Below are 15741 nucleotides of genomic sequence, written 5' to 3'. Positions count from 1 at the left end.
AGAAGTAACAACCAAACCACTGATAGTAAGAGCAGATTTTTCATACGTGCAGGGCTTTTAACTCCCTATATGCTTGTCTCACTCATGAATATTGAATGGCTGGCTGGCTCATTGTCCTCTTGTTTATCAACCCCAACATGTACAAAATAATCTTTCTTTTACAGATCAATCTTTCACTCTCCTTTCCTTAATCACCTAGCCTTTGACCCTCTGAACAAACCTGTTCTCATTGCATTTGTGAATTTCATGGGGCAAGAGCAGAAATGGTTCTAATATTATGATTTTGACACCAAAATTGCTATCTCTAGACTTTGAAAAAAATTAATATCTGTAATTATGAATGTCCAAAATGTTATAGTTTATTGCTTCCTCAGGTCATAAAAGCATTCATAATAAAGAAAATGTTCTCTGAGGTCAGAAAAGTTATTAGCATTATTTTCCTTCCAGATGAGCTGAGGATAGAGCTGTACCCAAATACATCTGGATAAACTTTCTGTTTTTCTAGGTACTATTCATAGAATCATAGAATAGAATCATAGAGTCATTCAGGTTGGAAAAGACCTCTACGATCATCTAGTCCAACTTTTAACCTAGCGCTGACAAGTTCACCACTAAAGCATAATACTAAGTTCTACATCTGCACTTTTCTTGAAGACCTCCAGGGATGGTGACTCAACCACTTCTCCGTGCAGGCTATTCCAATGCCGCACAACTCTTCCAGTAAAGAAATTTCTCCTAATGTCCAATCTAAACATCCCCTGGCACAACTTGAGGCCATTTCCCCTCATCTTGTCACTTGGTGCTTGGGAGAAAAGCCTGATCCCCACCTCACTACAGCCTCCTTTAGGGTAATTGTAAAGTACACTAAGGTCTCCCTGAGCCTTCTTTTCTCCTGACTAAACAACCCCAGTTCCCTCAGCTGCTCCTCATAAGACTTGTGTTCCAGACACTTCGCCAGCTTCGTTGCCCTTCTCTGGACAGTCTCCAGGGCCTCAATGTCTTTCTTGTAGTGAGAGGCCCAAAACTAAACACAGTATGCAAGGTGCAGCCTCACCAGAGCCAAGTACAGGGGGATGATCACTTCCCTAGTCCTGCTGGCTACACTTTTTCTGATAACAAGCCAGGATGTCACTGGCCTTCTTGGCCACCTGAGCACACTGCCAGCTCATGTTCAGGCAAGCATCGACCAACAGCCCCAGTTCCTTTTCCTCTGCACAGCTTTCTGGCCACTCTTCTCCCAGCCTGTAGCATTGCTTGGGGTTGTTGTGCCCCAAATGCTGGACCCAGCACTTAGCCTTGTTGAACCTCATACAGTTGGCCTCGACCCATCAGTCCAGCCTATCCAGTTCCCCCTGTGGAGCCTTCCTACCTTTGAGCAGATCAACACTTGTGCCCAACTTGGTGTTGTCTGCAAACTAACTGAGGGTGCACTCGATCTTCTCATCCAGATCATTGATAAAGATAATAAAGAGAAAGGGAGCCAGTATTGATCCCTGGGGGATTCCACTTGTGACTGGCCTCTGGCTGGATATTTCTCCAATCACCACGACTCTTTGGGCCCAGCCACCCAGCCAGTTTTTAATGCAATGAAGCATACACCTGTCCAGGCCTGGAGCAGCCAGTTTCTTCAGGAGAATGCTGTGGGAAATGGTGTCATAAGTCATACTGAAGTCTACGTAGACCACATCCACAGCCTTTCCCTCATCCACTACTCAATTTATAAGCTAGCCTTTGAAATGCAGCCCTATACTCATTTATTCTTTGGCTTACATGTTGAGACTGGACCAAGATATGATCTTATGGGTTCACCAGAACAAGTGAGACCATCATTCTTTTTATTTCCTCATGAAACCAGTTATGCAACACCCAAGAAAAAATGGTGGTTTTCGTTCATAATAAGAACAGTTTATTTAAACCATGCTGCAAGAATTACTCACTTTGGACATTAAGAGCTTCTTCATTCCCAGGGTAAGGAGCACTCACCTACAGACAAAAAGAAATCAATTAGAACTTATCCATACACATTAATTGATGGAAGCGCATCACTTAGTATGACTGGAAAGCCTGGAATATTTGCATGCTATCACAGTAAGTATTATAACAGCACTCTGTGCTTATCTCCAGTTTGGCAGGTTCCGAGTATTAACTAATCAAGCCTTTTTCAGGATTGTGCTATCTTAAACATGCAACATGCTTTCAGTAAGAGCGTAACAACATGCATTTTGGAGGCACTAGCAAATCCTACTCTCAGTCATGCTAGAGAAACATCAGAAGGCGTATTCTCCAAGAACAATTCTAAATTTACATCACTGCATTTGAAAGCAGGATTTGATTTTTGATTGTATGATAACAGAATATGGCTGTAATTTTTTCATCAGACCATGGCTAGGCCTACTCTATGATGTTGACCTATACTCCAGATGCATTGAAATCACTGTGGGGAGAAACTTCTTATTCTAGTCTATCCTATTCTGACTCAATTCCCCTGTAACTATACTTCTACCACCTGTCTTCAAAACAAGGACAGTGCAGGAATTTAAAATGTGGCACACTGCTTGGAAATAGATAGACCTTTGTACTAACTAGTGCTATTTATATGAATTTAAACAAGCATACAAAGAAAATCAAACGTGTACTGCATATGGCTAATACTGCAGTATTAGATCTTAGGAGTCTTCAGTCACATGGATAGCTCCATTAAATTCAGAAATTCACTTCACATGAAGAAAACTTGTGAGATTCAGTCTGTAGTTCTTTATGGATATACATTTATGTAGGCATTTGCAGCAGACTTCTTATCTATATACTTGGATAGGTTTAGATTATCCACAAATGTAGGTCAAAGCTATCTAGCATATTCAGACGAATGAAGAGGTATTTATAACTAAAGGCTCTATTACTTTTACATGTAAAATTCACTTTTATTATTCAGTGATTGTAACCTTATTGAAAAGTAACTTTTTATTATTATCTGAAACTCAGCTAAAATAGGTTTGCATTGCTTGAATCATTCCACAGAGAAGCATACAAAACTTGAGTTTGGAAGGGATTACTGGAAGTTGTCTAGCCCAGAGCAGGATCAACTACAGCAGGTTGCTCAGTGCAGTCCAGTCAGGTTTCAGAGATGAAGCTGACTAACCCAGAACTTTTGTGTGAATGTGAGAAAAACATACCAGAATGTTATACAGTAGGAATAGGAAGATTTAAGGGAGGAATTCAATGAGGTAAAATGATGTCTACAATAGTGGGCCAAAACCATAGAAATGTGAAATTACCATGAGGCAATGACTATTTATTGCTAATTAACAGAAAGATCAGAAAGATACATTACCTGGGATAAATCTTCCTTGAATAGTAAGTGGTGTGATGAGTGTCAATGCATCTAGTATAGTCTAAGTCAAGAGCTGCTTTTCTAATATGAGTAAAAAAGAACTGTAATGGAAATTGGAAGAGAGGAGCACGATACTGTTTTGAACTATACTGTCTAACAGAAAACTAGAGCAGCCATACCATGCATCAGACTATTCAGGGGAAGACCGTGGTGTTCAAAGACAGAATCCTTTCCAAGTATGTAGCCCACAGGTTAGCAGTATAATATTGTCCTAGGAAGAGTAATCCCAGGATTAAACTGTGTCCACAGTTCATTGTAGGATGTGATTTCCATGACATGTTAAACAAAAATTGCATCAAAGTGTTCTTAAAATATGAAAACTCTTTCTTTTCTTTTGACACTGAGTGTGAAATTACAGTTCCTTTGAAGACAATGGGGGGTGTTGTCATTTACTTTGGAAAAGTGTGGCAGAGCTTCACCTGGTGGCTTTCTTGTGATAATAAATGTTTATCATAGAATCATAGAATGATTTGGGTTGGAAGAGACCTTAAAGATTATCTAGTTGAAACCCCCTCCCATGGGCAGGGATATCCTCCACTAGATTAGGTCCTATCAAATCTGACCTTGAACACTTCTTTTAGTTTAAAACCGTTACCCCTTGTCCTTTCAGTACAGTCCCTGATAGAGAGTCCCTCTCCAGCTTTCTTAGACACACAGACTTGCTAAGGGGGCACTCTATCCCATTTTCCATGTTACCAACAAGGATGTTAAATAATACCGGTCCCAATACAGACCCCAAGGGACACCAGTCATTACTGTTCTCCACCTAGACATTGAGCCATTGACTGCAACTCTTCGAGTGTGACCATCCAGCTAATTCCTTATCCACCAAGTGGTCCATCCATCAAATCCATGTCTCACCATTTTAGAGACAAGACTGTTGTGTGGGACAGTATCAAATGCTTTGCACAAGTCCAGGTAGCTGCCATCAGTTGCTCTTCCCTTATCCACTAATGCTGTAACCCTGTCTTAGAAGGCCACCAAATTTGTCAGGAATGATTTGCAATTAGTGAAGCCATGTTGGCTGTCATCAATCACCTGTTTGTTTTCCAAGTGCCTTAGCACATTTTCCAGGAGGATCTGCTTTGTGATTTTATTGGAGACAGAGGTGAGACCGGCTGGCTTGTATTTCTCTGTGTCTTTCTTTTTCCCTTTTTAAAAATGAGGGTTATCTTTCCTCTTTTCCAGTCACTGGGAACTTCACCAGACTGCTATGACTTTTCAAATATGATGGATAGTGGATTAGCAACTTCATCTTGCTAGTTCCCTCAGGACCCTCAGATGCATCTCATCAGGTCATGCACATTCAGGTACCTTAGAAGGTCTTGAAGCTAATCTTCTCCTGCAGTGGGAAGCATTTAATTCTCCCAGCTCCTGCCTTTGGATTCTGTGAATTTGGTGATGTGGCTAGAGCACTTGCTGGTGAAGAGTGAAGCAAAAATGTCATTGAGTACCTCAGCCTTCTCCATATCCTGGGTAACCAGATCTCCCATTTCCTTCAGCAGATGGCTCATAACTTTCCTATTTTTCCTGTTATCACTGATGTACTTGTAGAAGCCCTTCATGTTGCACTTAATGTCCCTGGCCAGATGCAATTCTGTCTGGGCTTTGGCTTTCCTAACTTGACCCCTGGCTACTTGGACAATGTCTCTGTATTCCTTCCAGGCTACTTGTCCTTGCTTCCACCCTCTGTAGGCTTCCTTTTTGTGTTTAAGTTTTCCAGGAGCACCTTGTTTATCCATGCAGGCCCCCTGGCATTTTTGCCTGACTTCCTCCTTGTTGGGATGCATTGCTTCTGAGCTTGGAGGAGGTGATCCTTGAGTATTAAACAGCTTTCTTGGGCCCCTCTTCTCTCCAGGGCTTCATCCCACAGTTCTCTACAAAGCAGATCCCCAAAGAGTCCCAAGTCTGCTCTCCCAAAGTCCAGGGCTGTGAGTTTGCTGCACACCCTCCTCACTGACCTAAGAATCTTGAACTCCACCATTTCATGGTCACTGCAGCTATGGCTTTCTTTTACCTTCATATTTCCCCAAAGCCCCTCCCTGTTGGTGAGAACAAGGTCCAGCATATCACCTCTCCTCATTAGCTCCTTTATCACTTGGAGAAGGAAATTATCATCAATACCTTGGGAACCTTTTGGATTGCTTATGGCTTGCTGTATTGTCCCTCCAACAGATATCAGGGTGGTTGATATCTGTTGATATCCCCTCCTCATCTCCGCTGCCTGTCCTTCCTAAATAGCCTGTATGCTTCCATTACAACACTCCAGTCATGAATTATATGTGAACAGACTGCAATTGAGGGTCAACTAAGGAATGTGATTTTTCTTTTCTGACACACTTTTTATGCCAGACTGAAAAGTATAAGGAGCCTTATTTTGGACGGCGAAATTGAAAACAGCCAAAGACATAACATCGTGGAGACATTATTTATATGCACTTCTGAAAGATGCATGTACATGTATGTATAAATATTCACTCCCCAAAGCAACTCTCAATCTATGGAAACATGGAGCTTTGAAAGCCATTAAAACAGTTCGGACAACCAAGTAATTAAAGTGCTTTAAGCAAAACGTTCCAGTTAGTTCTGTTATATATATGTGGCTAACTTTGGATATCTAAATGTTTGAAAATCTGTTATCTTGAAGACTAGGTAAAACATATCTCCAGTGTAAAGCAGAAGGCAGGGGGAGTAAAGCTGCAGAAATACTGTAGTTATGCATGTAGCTGTTTTGGTTACGTATTGTCATGGCCATGCATCTTGCTAAGAGCAAATTCTGTGTGTGACTTACTGTCATCTTGCAATGAGGTCTGCGAGATACTGGGAAAACTGTCTATTGAAAATAAGAAGGGAAATAAGTTTAATGAATGTAGGCAATAACACACCAGAAAACACACCAAACAGTTAGATCTAATAGACATGACAAGACAAAACTTGGAAATAAAAAAACAGCACCTCGCAGAGTCCTGCTTGCTTCCTGGGAGCTCTCATGGTTCTGTCAGCATAGAATCATAGAAACATTACGGTTGGAAAACACCTCCAAGATCAGCTGGTCCAACTGTCCCCCTACCACCAAGGTCACCCACTAAACCATGTCCCTAAGCACCAGGTCAAGCCTTTCCTTGAACATCCCCCGGGATGGTGACTCCACCACCCCCCTTGGCAACGTTTCAATGCCTGACTGCTCTTTCTGAGAAGAAATGTCTCCTAATTTCCAACCCAAACCTCCCCTGGCACAACTTGAGGCCATTCCCTCCTGTCCTAACACTAGCTATCTGTGAGAAGAGGCTGACTCCCAGCCCCCCACAAATTCCGTTCAGATAGTTGTAGGGACCAGTAAGGTCGCCCCTGAGCCTCCTCTTCTCCAGACTGAACAATCCCAGCTCCCTCAGCTGCTCCTCGTAAGACTTGTTCCCCAGACCCCTCACCAGCTTCGTAGCCCTTCTCTGGACTCACTTGAGCTCCTCAATGTACTTCCTGTAGTGAGGGGCCCAAAACTGATCACAGTACTCGAGGTGAGGCCTCACCAGAGCCTAGTCCTGCTAGTTCCCTAGTCCTGCTGGCCACACTTTTTCTGATAACAAGCCAGGATGCTGCTGGCCTTCTTGGCCACCTGATCACGCTGCTGGCTCGTGTTCAGCCGACTATCAACCAATACTCCCAGGTACTTCTCTGCCAGGCAGTTTTCCAGCCACTCATCTCCCAGCCTGTAGCGCTGCCTGGGTTGTTGTGCCCCAAGTGCAGGACCCAGCACTTGGCCTTGTTGAACCTCATACAGTTGGCCTCAGCCCATGGGTCCAGCCTATCCAGATCCTCCTGCAGAACCCTCCTACTCTTGAGCAGATCAACACATGCACCTAACTTGGTGTCGTCTGCAAACTTACTGAGGGTGTACTTGATCCCCTCATCCAGATCATTGATAAAGATATTGAAGAGAAAATATTAAAGAGAGGATAGCTAAGAAAAACAGGACGAGCAGCGTGTAATCAGTAAAAACAAAAATCACAGGCCCTCTAGTCATGACAGAAGAAAGAAAAAAAAAGGGAAAAAAAGGGAAAAGGAGAAATCAATGCTTGGTCAAATAAAATTGTACATGTATGGTATAGAAAGGTGTTAAGTAATTTGTGAACCTGTAGTACTCAGGAAGAAACAGGGGAGGAATCAAGTGTCTGGTAATAGGGAATATAAGGTTATGATATACACCTTTACTAGGCACTCCTGCTTGCAGGAAGCCCACCATTGCAATTGCAAATAAAATAGCTTCACAGAAGACCCTGTCTGAAAAAATTATTGAGATTTTTCTCACACCACTAAGATATTAAAGAGGATGGGCCCCAACACTGACCCCTGGGGAACACCACTTGTGACTGGTTGGTCACCAGCTGGATTTAATTCCATTCACCACTACTCTCTGGGCCCGGCCATCCAGCCAGTTTTTAACCCAGAAAAGAGTGTACCTGTCTGAGCCATGGGTTGCCAGCTTCTCCAGGAGAATACTGTGGGAGACTGTGTCAAAGGATTTGCTGAAGCCTAGGCAGGCTACATCAACAGCCTTTCCCTCATCCACCAGGTGGGTCACCTGGTCGTAGAAGGAGATGAGGTTGGTCAGGCAGGACTTGCCTTTCATGAACCCAGGCTGGCTTGATCTGATCCCCTGGTTGTCCTGCATATGCTGTGTGATTGCATTCAAGATGACCTGCTCCATCACCTTTCCTGGCACCGAGGTCAGGCTGACAGGCCTGTAGTTCCCCGGGTCCTCATTATGACCCTTATAGATGGGCGTCACGTTTGCACGTCTCCAGTCATCCGGGATCTCTCAGTACTTATTGTTGTGTGTTCCAGTCTTCATGTCTGTCATGAGACCAGTTGAATGAATTCTATTCATAAGAACAGAGTTGCAGAGCATGTCCTAGTCTATATGTGTGGGGCAAAGCTGTTACATCACAGTGGCTCTGTTGCGTTAAAGCCTAAAGTAATTTGGAGTGATGCCTAAGTAGTCGTTTTAAGTCTGTCGCGTTCAGGGTACTGAACTATCACAATTACGGGTGCACCAATAATGTAATACACCCTCAGTGTTGTTGCGTTCCATGAACTACCACAGCCACGCTTAAAGAGTTTGGTTATGTTCAATCAGAACTACCACAACTAGATTAATGAGTTGTGCAATTTATTGAAGGAACAGGTACACAGGTTCTTTGGATTGCTGGTGATAAATTCACTGTCTGCAAAGCATGTGCAAATACCAAAAGTATGAGTAACACAGCCTGGCTACAAACACGTTAAAAGATATAAAGTGACTCCATAGAGATTTCTAAGTTTCCTAGGGAGGCACTTGGCATAACCAAGTGTTCAGATCTTACCCAGCCCGTTGACTGATCCCAGAAGTCAGAAGGTATATTTCTTTACACGATGGTATCATCCCTAACATCCTCTCTCCCTTAAGCTAATTTATATCATTTTCTACCTTTTAGGTAGAGTATGAGTGACTCTAGTCATGCATACCTTTGTTACGACTGGTGTGAAATTTTCTCGCTTTGCTTTTAAAGGTATAGACTAGAAAAAATTCTTAGCACAAGCTCAGTGAGGCATGGTTACACCTTGGAGGTGGGTAGCCTTTGGAACGGAGGTGTGTTTTGGTATTATATTGATATTATAATGGGCAAAGTTCACCAAAAGGACAGCATTTTGTTAAAAACATGACAGGCTGTTGGCCTAGGATAACAAATGTGCAGCTTATCGGTTTCAGTGTGCACAAGAACAATCAAGTTCCCATCTTATCACAGAGCCTGGCTGTGGTGACTCCACTCTGCCCCACCCACCACATAGTTCCTCTTAGTACACAAAGTTCCCCTGGTGTGATCAACATCTAAGGTTGGAAGCTTAAGGAACTTCTATGTAGTACGGCTACACTCCACCCTGGAAGCTTCTTCAATGCTGTACCTTTTCTTTAAAATGTGAATACAGGTTTTAATTTCCAAGCCACCTCAGGCAATTATTCCACACTCTTGTTATGAGATTTCTTCCTATGCATGCAAGCAAGGTAGCCCACAGTAAATGCTGTTGCCTGAAACAAATTTTGAGGTTTCACTTTGCAAACCATTTCAAGAACAGCACATTTCTGCTACAGAGACAGAACAGAAACTGTTTGTTCAGTGTACTTACTCCTTTGATGTAAACTATATGTCCTGGACGTCCAGGGGGCCCTGGGGGTCCAGGCAAGCCAGGCATGCCCTGGTAAAAGAAAGTGAAGTAAGGAAGACATTACACATATCTTTTCATATGCAGTACAACTGGGCCTAGGGAAGGAAGGACAAGGGGCTTAGAAAGCTCTGTTTAACCAAGAAGTTTTGTGTGAAATGGCTTGAGGGGAGACTGAGCATTCAGTTAGAGGGATCAACCTAAGCTGGAAGGTGAATTTTAATATTTAGCCTAAAGTACTCTACAGAGAACAAAGCAGCCTAAAATTACTATTTCCAGGGAAAAATAAGCAAACAAACAAACATACAACTCCCAAGCCCAAAAGCACTATAAGTTGAAACTAAATTAAAGTCAGTGGTTCTACCATCCAAGGAAAATTAGGTCTTCAAGACTGGTCTGGGACTCTCAGGACTGATGAGATTCATATACTTCAAAGTGCCTGTCAGATAACTACATACTAATTAGCATCTTCAAGGAATCCTGCTACGCTGGAGGCATGACTGCCCTTTACAAAAACTATGCCAAGTCTTTACTGTGTCATTTAAAAATTTGGCACCATGCCATGTCCATGTTTCACTCTACATTGATGCACGCTTCAGTGAGGTGTCATATGTCACTATATAAATAACGATTCTATTGGATCTATTGGCTTTTATCTTCCCCAAGCACTGAAGGAAAAACTGTTAGAACGTGCAACCTGTTTTGCTTGCCTGTTTGCTTTAATGGCCCATCCTGATAAACTTCATCTGATAACACTTGCTTTAATTGTTTTTGTTTGGCTAGGGGAGACAATCCAGAAATTAACCTTGATACTGTTTAAAAATATGGAGAAATGGAAAATCTATTTAATGTTTTCTGCCAGAGGCTAGTCATCCTTTCTGTCTTTTTAGTCTAGTTAGAATTTGTCTAATCTGCCTGGCTTCATCTTCCAGCAACTAAATTTCTACTGACTAGATCATCTCTTCTAATGCCTAGCTGATCCCTACCTTCCTATGATTTCTATGGTAATGCAGTAAGACTCCCTTGTCTATTTTTTTTTCTTTATTTTCTTTCTTTCTTTTTTTTTTCCCTGCATATCTTAGATGCAGATGAAATATTATTATTACCTGCTGTTGTGGTAAGAGTACTTTTTTCTTTTTCAGCACAGATCAGCCTATGATGTCAGAACAGCTATAAAAAGTACTCTGCCAAGTAAATAAATACTCTAGTCTGAAACCTACTGCTTATGCTCAGCAGTACTTATTGTTGTGTGTTTTACAATTCTTCATGTCTGTCATGAGACCAGTTGAGTGAATTCTATTCATAAGAACAGAGTTGCAGCGCCAGAACAGAGTTGCAGCATTCATCACGTGTCATTCCATAATTACAGGATACAGGTGGGCATGTATGTGCAATCATCTTGCAAACACTGTATGGTGGTCATTATTCTGGATACATGTACATGACTATCAAAGCAGGTAATAGGTATCAGCAAAAATCTCCTTGTTAGTAGGGTAGATGACACTAAATTATGATACGCTTAAATGCTGTTTGCACATATTCAAAACATCTAAAAGCCTATGGAAGTACCTTCACACCATGAAGATACCATGTATTTGTAGAAAGAATTTGGTAATATCAGATCATTTGATATTTGAACGACCTATGCTAACAGTGAATTGCATGTAACTTTTACACCTGGGATCTGATACAAATATCTATATCTGTAAGAACTGTCCAGATGGCCATAGAAATTGACTTTCCGATGACTGTTATCACTTAGGAATAATAGCAGAAGCATATAAGCATTTCAAGCTCATTTCAGCTTTTTAGTCCCGTCATGATTTCAAAGAAATTAATAGAAACCAGACCTGACAAGACTTCAACAGGATTTATTTCAATTAATTGTAATATATAAGAACTTACATTTAATGCTTCACCTCGTTCACCTTTCACACCTCTTAGTCCATTGAGTCCTGGGCGGCCCTGAAATAAGTAAACATAAGGAAAGAGTAGAAATAGTGCAGTAGGTGCCTGAAACAAGCTGCTCTATCTTTATTCCATTTGAGGGCTTAATACATACTGGTCGTCCTGGGAAGCCAAGTTCTCCTTTAGGTCCAGCAGGTCCTATTGGTCCCTGGACAGAAAAGAAAATGGGATTGTGGAGAAAAAGAATAAAATTGAATAAATAATGGATGGAAGAAATCTTTGGCACAGATTTGATTATTTAGAAATAGAGGCTTAGTGTTACATTTGTGTTAAAAATCAGTCTGTGATTGTTTGCACACAATGCACAGAATGTCCTCTCTATTTGCTCTTCTAAGTGATCTCAGAAGCTGGAGAGGTCTGCATATAACAGTTAAATCTGGTTTGGAAAAGACTGGTTATCTGAAATGAAGCCTGAATTCTCTGCCACTTGCAATGTGTGCAGTTCAACACTAAGTTGCCATGTATCAAAAATAGCAAAATTAAACATATCAGTCAATAGAAAAAAGGCAGTTAAAGGTGTATACTTTGTGCACCTGCTTTTTTTAAATTTTATTTATTTATTTTAATTATTTTTGAATCAGACACTATGGGGAAATGCCTGTGGATCAGACTGAGACTTCCTATAGTGCCAGACTTCTGCGTACCTCTTGCCAGCCTGGATGCATGGACTTAAGTGGATGATAGTTGAAACAGATCCTTCTTTATACAAGAATTACCCATCAGACCACAAAGACTGATAAAAGAGACTTCAGAACTAAAAGGCAAGCAGGTCACCCAGGAAAAGTAGTCCAGGACCATGGATTATCTGTGATTTGGTATTTGCAAGCACATGGCTTCTAGGCAGCCAGGGGTAACAGATAACAGGGGTAACAAAAAGCAGTAGACTGGTGGACACTGCAAGCTTTAACCTGCAGTCAACGTCCTAAAACTCAACAAAACCACAAGAGTCTAGACAATCTCTTTACTTATGAGTCAGCCTTTCCGGTTTCAATTCCTTTATTTCCAGCCTGGTGAAATGCTAAAGAATTCACCTTCTTGAATTATTGCACTTGTATTTTAACTACACTCATTGTTCCACATGTGCATGGAGAAGATGAAGGCTACGTATGAATTGGATGCATAAAATCTGAAAGTAAATCTTCTAAAACCTTAAACGATTATTGGTAACATAACCTCTTGTACTGGGTCTGGCGGAGTCCCCATTCCTGGGGGTATTTAAGGAAAGGCTGGACATTGTGCTTAGGGACATGGTTTAGTGGGTGATGATGCTGATGGTAGGGGGATGGTGGACCAGATGATCGTGGAGGTCTTTTCCAACCTTAATGTTTCTAAGATTCTGTGATCTCATTGCAATCACGGAGACGTAGTGGGATAGTTCACATGACTGGAATGCTGTCATAGAAAGCTATGTGATTTTTAGAAAAGACTGGCCAGGAAGGCGAGGTGGTGGAATTGCTCTTTATGTGAGAGAGCAACTGGAATGCATGGAGCTCTGCCTAGAGGTGGATGAGGAGTGAGTTGAGAGCTTATGGTTAATGATTAAATCGCAGGCTACCATGGCTGATACTGTTGTGGGTGTTTGCTACAGGCCACCTGATTAGGAAGAGAAGGTAGATGAAGCCATCTTCAGACAGCTGGAAGTAACCTCTCAATCACAAGCCCTGGTTCTCATTGGGGACTTCAACCATCCTGATATCTGCTGGGAAGACCACACAGCTAGGCACAAACAGTCCAGGAGGTTCCTGCAGTGCATCAATGACAACTTTTTGACACAGGTTGTGGAGAAACCAACAAGGAGGGGTGTGCTGCTGGACCGTGTATTAACAAATACGGAAGAACTAGTTGGACATATGAGGTTTGGGGGCAGCCTTGTCTTCAGTGACCATGACATGGTGGAGTTCGTGATCTTGTGAGGATAAGCAGGGCAAAAAGTAGGACTGTGATCCTGGACTTCAGGAGATCAAACTTTGGCCTCTTCAGGGATCTACTTGGAAGAATCACATGGGTTAGGGCCATGGAAGGAAGAGGGGTCCAAGACAGCTGGTTAATGTTCAAGCATCGCTTCTTCCAAGCTCAAGATCGGTGCATCCCTATGAGTAAGAAGGCAAGCAAAGGGGGCAGGAGACTTGCATGGATGAGCAGGGAGTTCCTAGCAAAGCTCAGACAAAAGAAGGAAGTTTACATGCATGTGGAAAAAGGGACAGGCCACTTGGGAGGAATATAGGAATGCTGTCAGAGTATGCAGGGATGCACTGAAGAAGGCCAAGGCCCATTTGGAATTAGATCTGTCAGGGCGTTTCAAAGACAACAAGAAGGGCTTCTTCAAATGCATCAGTATAAAAAGACAAGGGAAATTGTCAGTCTGCTGCTGGGGTGGGTGCCCTATTGACAAAGGATACAGAGGAGGCAGAGTTGCTGAATGCCTTTTTTGCTTCAATCTTTACTGCTAAGACCAGCCCTCAGGAATCTCAGACCCTGGAGACAAGAAAGGAAGTCCGGAGAAAGGAGGACTTTCCCTTGGTCAAGGAGGATCGGGTCAGAGATCATCTAAGCAAACCTGACATCCACAAATCCATGGGCCCTGATGGAATGCACCCACGGGTGATGAGGCAGCTGGCCGATGTTATTGCTAGGCCACTCTCCATCATCTTTGAATGGTCGTGGAGAACAGGAGAGGTGTCTGAGGACTGGAAGAAAGCCAGTGTCACACCAGTCTTGAAAAAGGGCAAGAAGGAGGACCCAGGCAACTACAGGCCAGTCAGACTCACCTCCCTGCCTGGAAACATGATGAAGCAGCTCTTCCTGGAGGCGCATCTCCAGGCATGTGGAGGATAAGAAGGTGATCAGGATTAGTCAGAATGGATTCATCAAGGGGAAATCATGCTTAACCTATCTGATAGCCTTCTATGATGAGATGACTAGCTGGGTAGATGAGGGGAGAGCAGTGGATGTGGTCTATCTTGACTTCAGCAAGGCTTTTGACACTGTCTCCCATAACATCCTCATAGACAAGCTCGGGAAGTGTGGCCTAGATGAGCAGACAGTGAGGGGGATTGATAACTGGCTGGATGGCAGAGCTCAGAGTGTTCCATTCTGTGATTCTGTGAGAGCTTCTGACAGAGCTTTAGTGCGTACCAAGTAGAACAGAGCTATTGACACCAATGCTTTGATAAGTTATGCAACAGAGCGTGTGGCTAAGCACTCTGAAATTTCTATATTAATGTTGCACAGGACTCTCACTGACTACAAAAGGTTTTTTTCTACAGGGCAGCGCTAAAAGGAGTCATGTCCATCATCAGTGATGATCAAACCAGAGTTCTGTACTAAGAATCTCTAGGCACTAAGAATGCACTAAGAAGAGGAAATGGCTGGACAAAATCTTGAAACAGACTCTGTGTGTCTAATTATCCTGCAGAGTTCACACGAGTGCTAGCAAGAACACTTTCTGAATGCTCTTGCCTTCATGATAAACTGTATGAAACATCTCATGGCAGTACAAAAGAAGATATAAATATAGAGTTTGGGGCTGATAGAAAAAGGGCATGTCCTGAAGGGTGCCTAGCAAAAGGATGAGAGGCAACAGACACAAGCCAGAACATGAGAATTTTCAAATAAATATATGGAAAAAAATATTAAACATGAAGATTATCATGTACTGGAACATGCTGGCCATAGAGGCTGTGGAATCTCCACTGTAAGAGATGTTGAAGACTTGCCTGGGCAAGCCCCTGAGCTAACTAGACCTGCTTTGGCCAGCGAGTGTGTATTAGATGACCTTTGAAGTTCACTTCCAGTCTAAATTATCCTATGATTCTATATCAAGGTTAAAGGATAAACTCATCTTGCAGTCATACAAGGAGGAGAAAAGAAACTCCCCTTCTCTTAAGTTTGGATAGCTCCCTCAAGGTATTTTAATATACAGTATTTAAGAAAGCAGTTTATCAGCACACCCAGTTATCTCCTTCTAAAGACCACAGCAACCAATGGCAAAAATCTCCTGTTCACCTTAATGCGCAGAAACTACAAAAGCTACTAACAATCACTTAGGCACAACAGGGACTAGGCTACACCAAAAGCAGAAGCAAAGAAATCATAGAATCATAGAATCATTGAATCATGGAATCATAGAGTCATGGAATGGCTCGGGTTGGAAGGGACCTTAAAGGTCACCTAACTCTAAATCC

At 42.4% G+C, this 15741-nt stretch overlaps 1 protein-coding gene across 2 annotated transcripts in view; it reads right to left on the bottom strand.

Moving 5' to 3' along the window:
• The window catches only part of COL15A1 (collagen type XV alpha 1 chain), a 125252-nt gene that overhangs the window by 22871 nt on the left and 86640 nt on the right, over window positions 1-15741 (bottom strand). For both annotated transcript variants that reach the window (XR_010829262.1, XM_048075834.2), the window contains exons 22-26: window positions 11652-11705; window positions 11495-11554; window positions 9554-9622; window positions 6183-6224; window positions 1938-1983 (exon numbers count right to left, since the gene is read on the bottom strand). Coding sequence is in view for 1 of the 2 variants with exons in the window: in XM_048075834.2 (XP_047931791.2) it covers window positions 1938-1983; window positions 6183-6224; window positions 9554-9622; window positions 11495-11554; window positions 11652-11705 (271 nt within the window). In the remaining variant the exon portion in view is untranslated. The remainder of the gene's footprint in view (window positions 1-1937; window positions 1984-6182; window positions 6225-9553; window positions 9623-11494; window positions 11555-11651; window positions 11706-15741) is intronic.

Source organism: Anser cygnoides, chromosome 2, assembly GCF_040182565.1.
Source record: "Anser cygnoides isolate HZ-2024a breed goose chromosome 2, Taihu_goose_T2T_genome, whole genome shotgun sequence".
Taxonomy (NCBI): Eukaryota; Metazoa; Chordata; class Aves; order Anseriformes; family Anatidae; genus Anser; species Anser cygnoides.
This window is presented reverse-complemented; position numbering and strand designations above follow the sequence as displayed.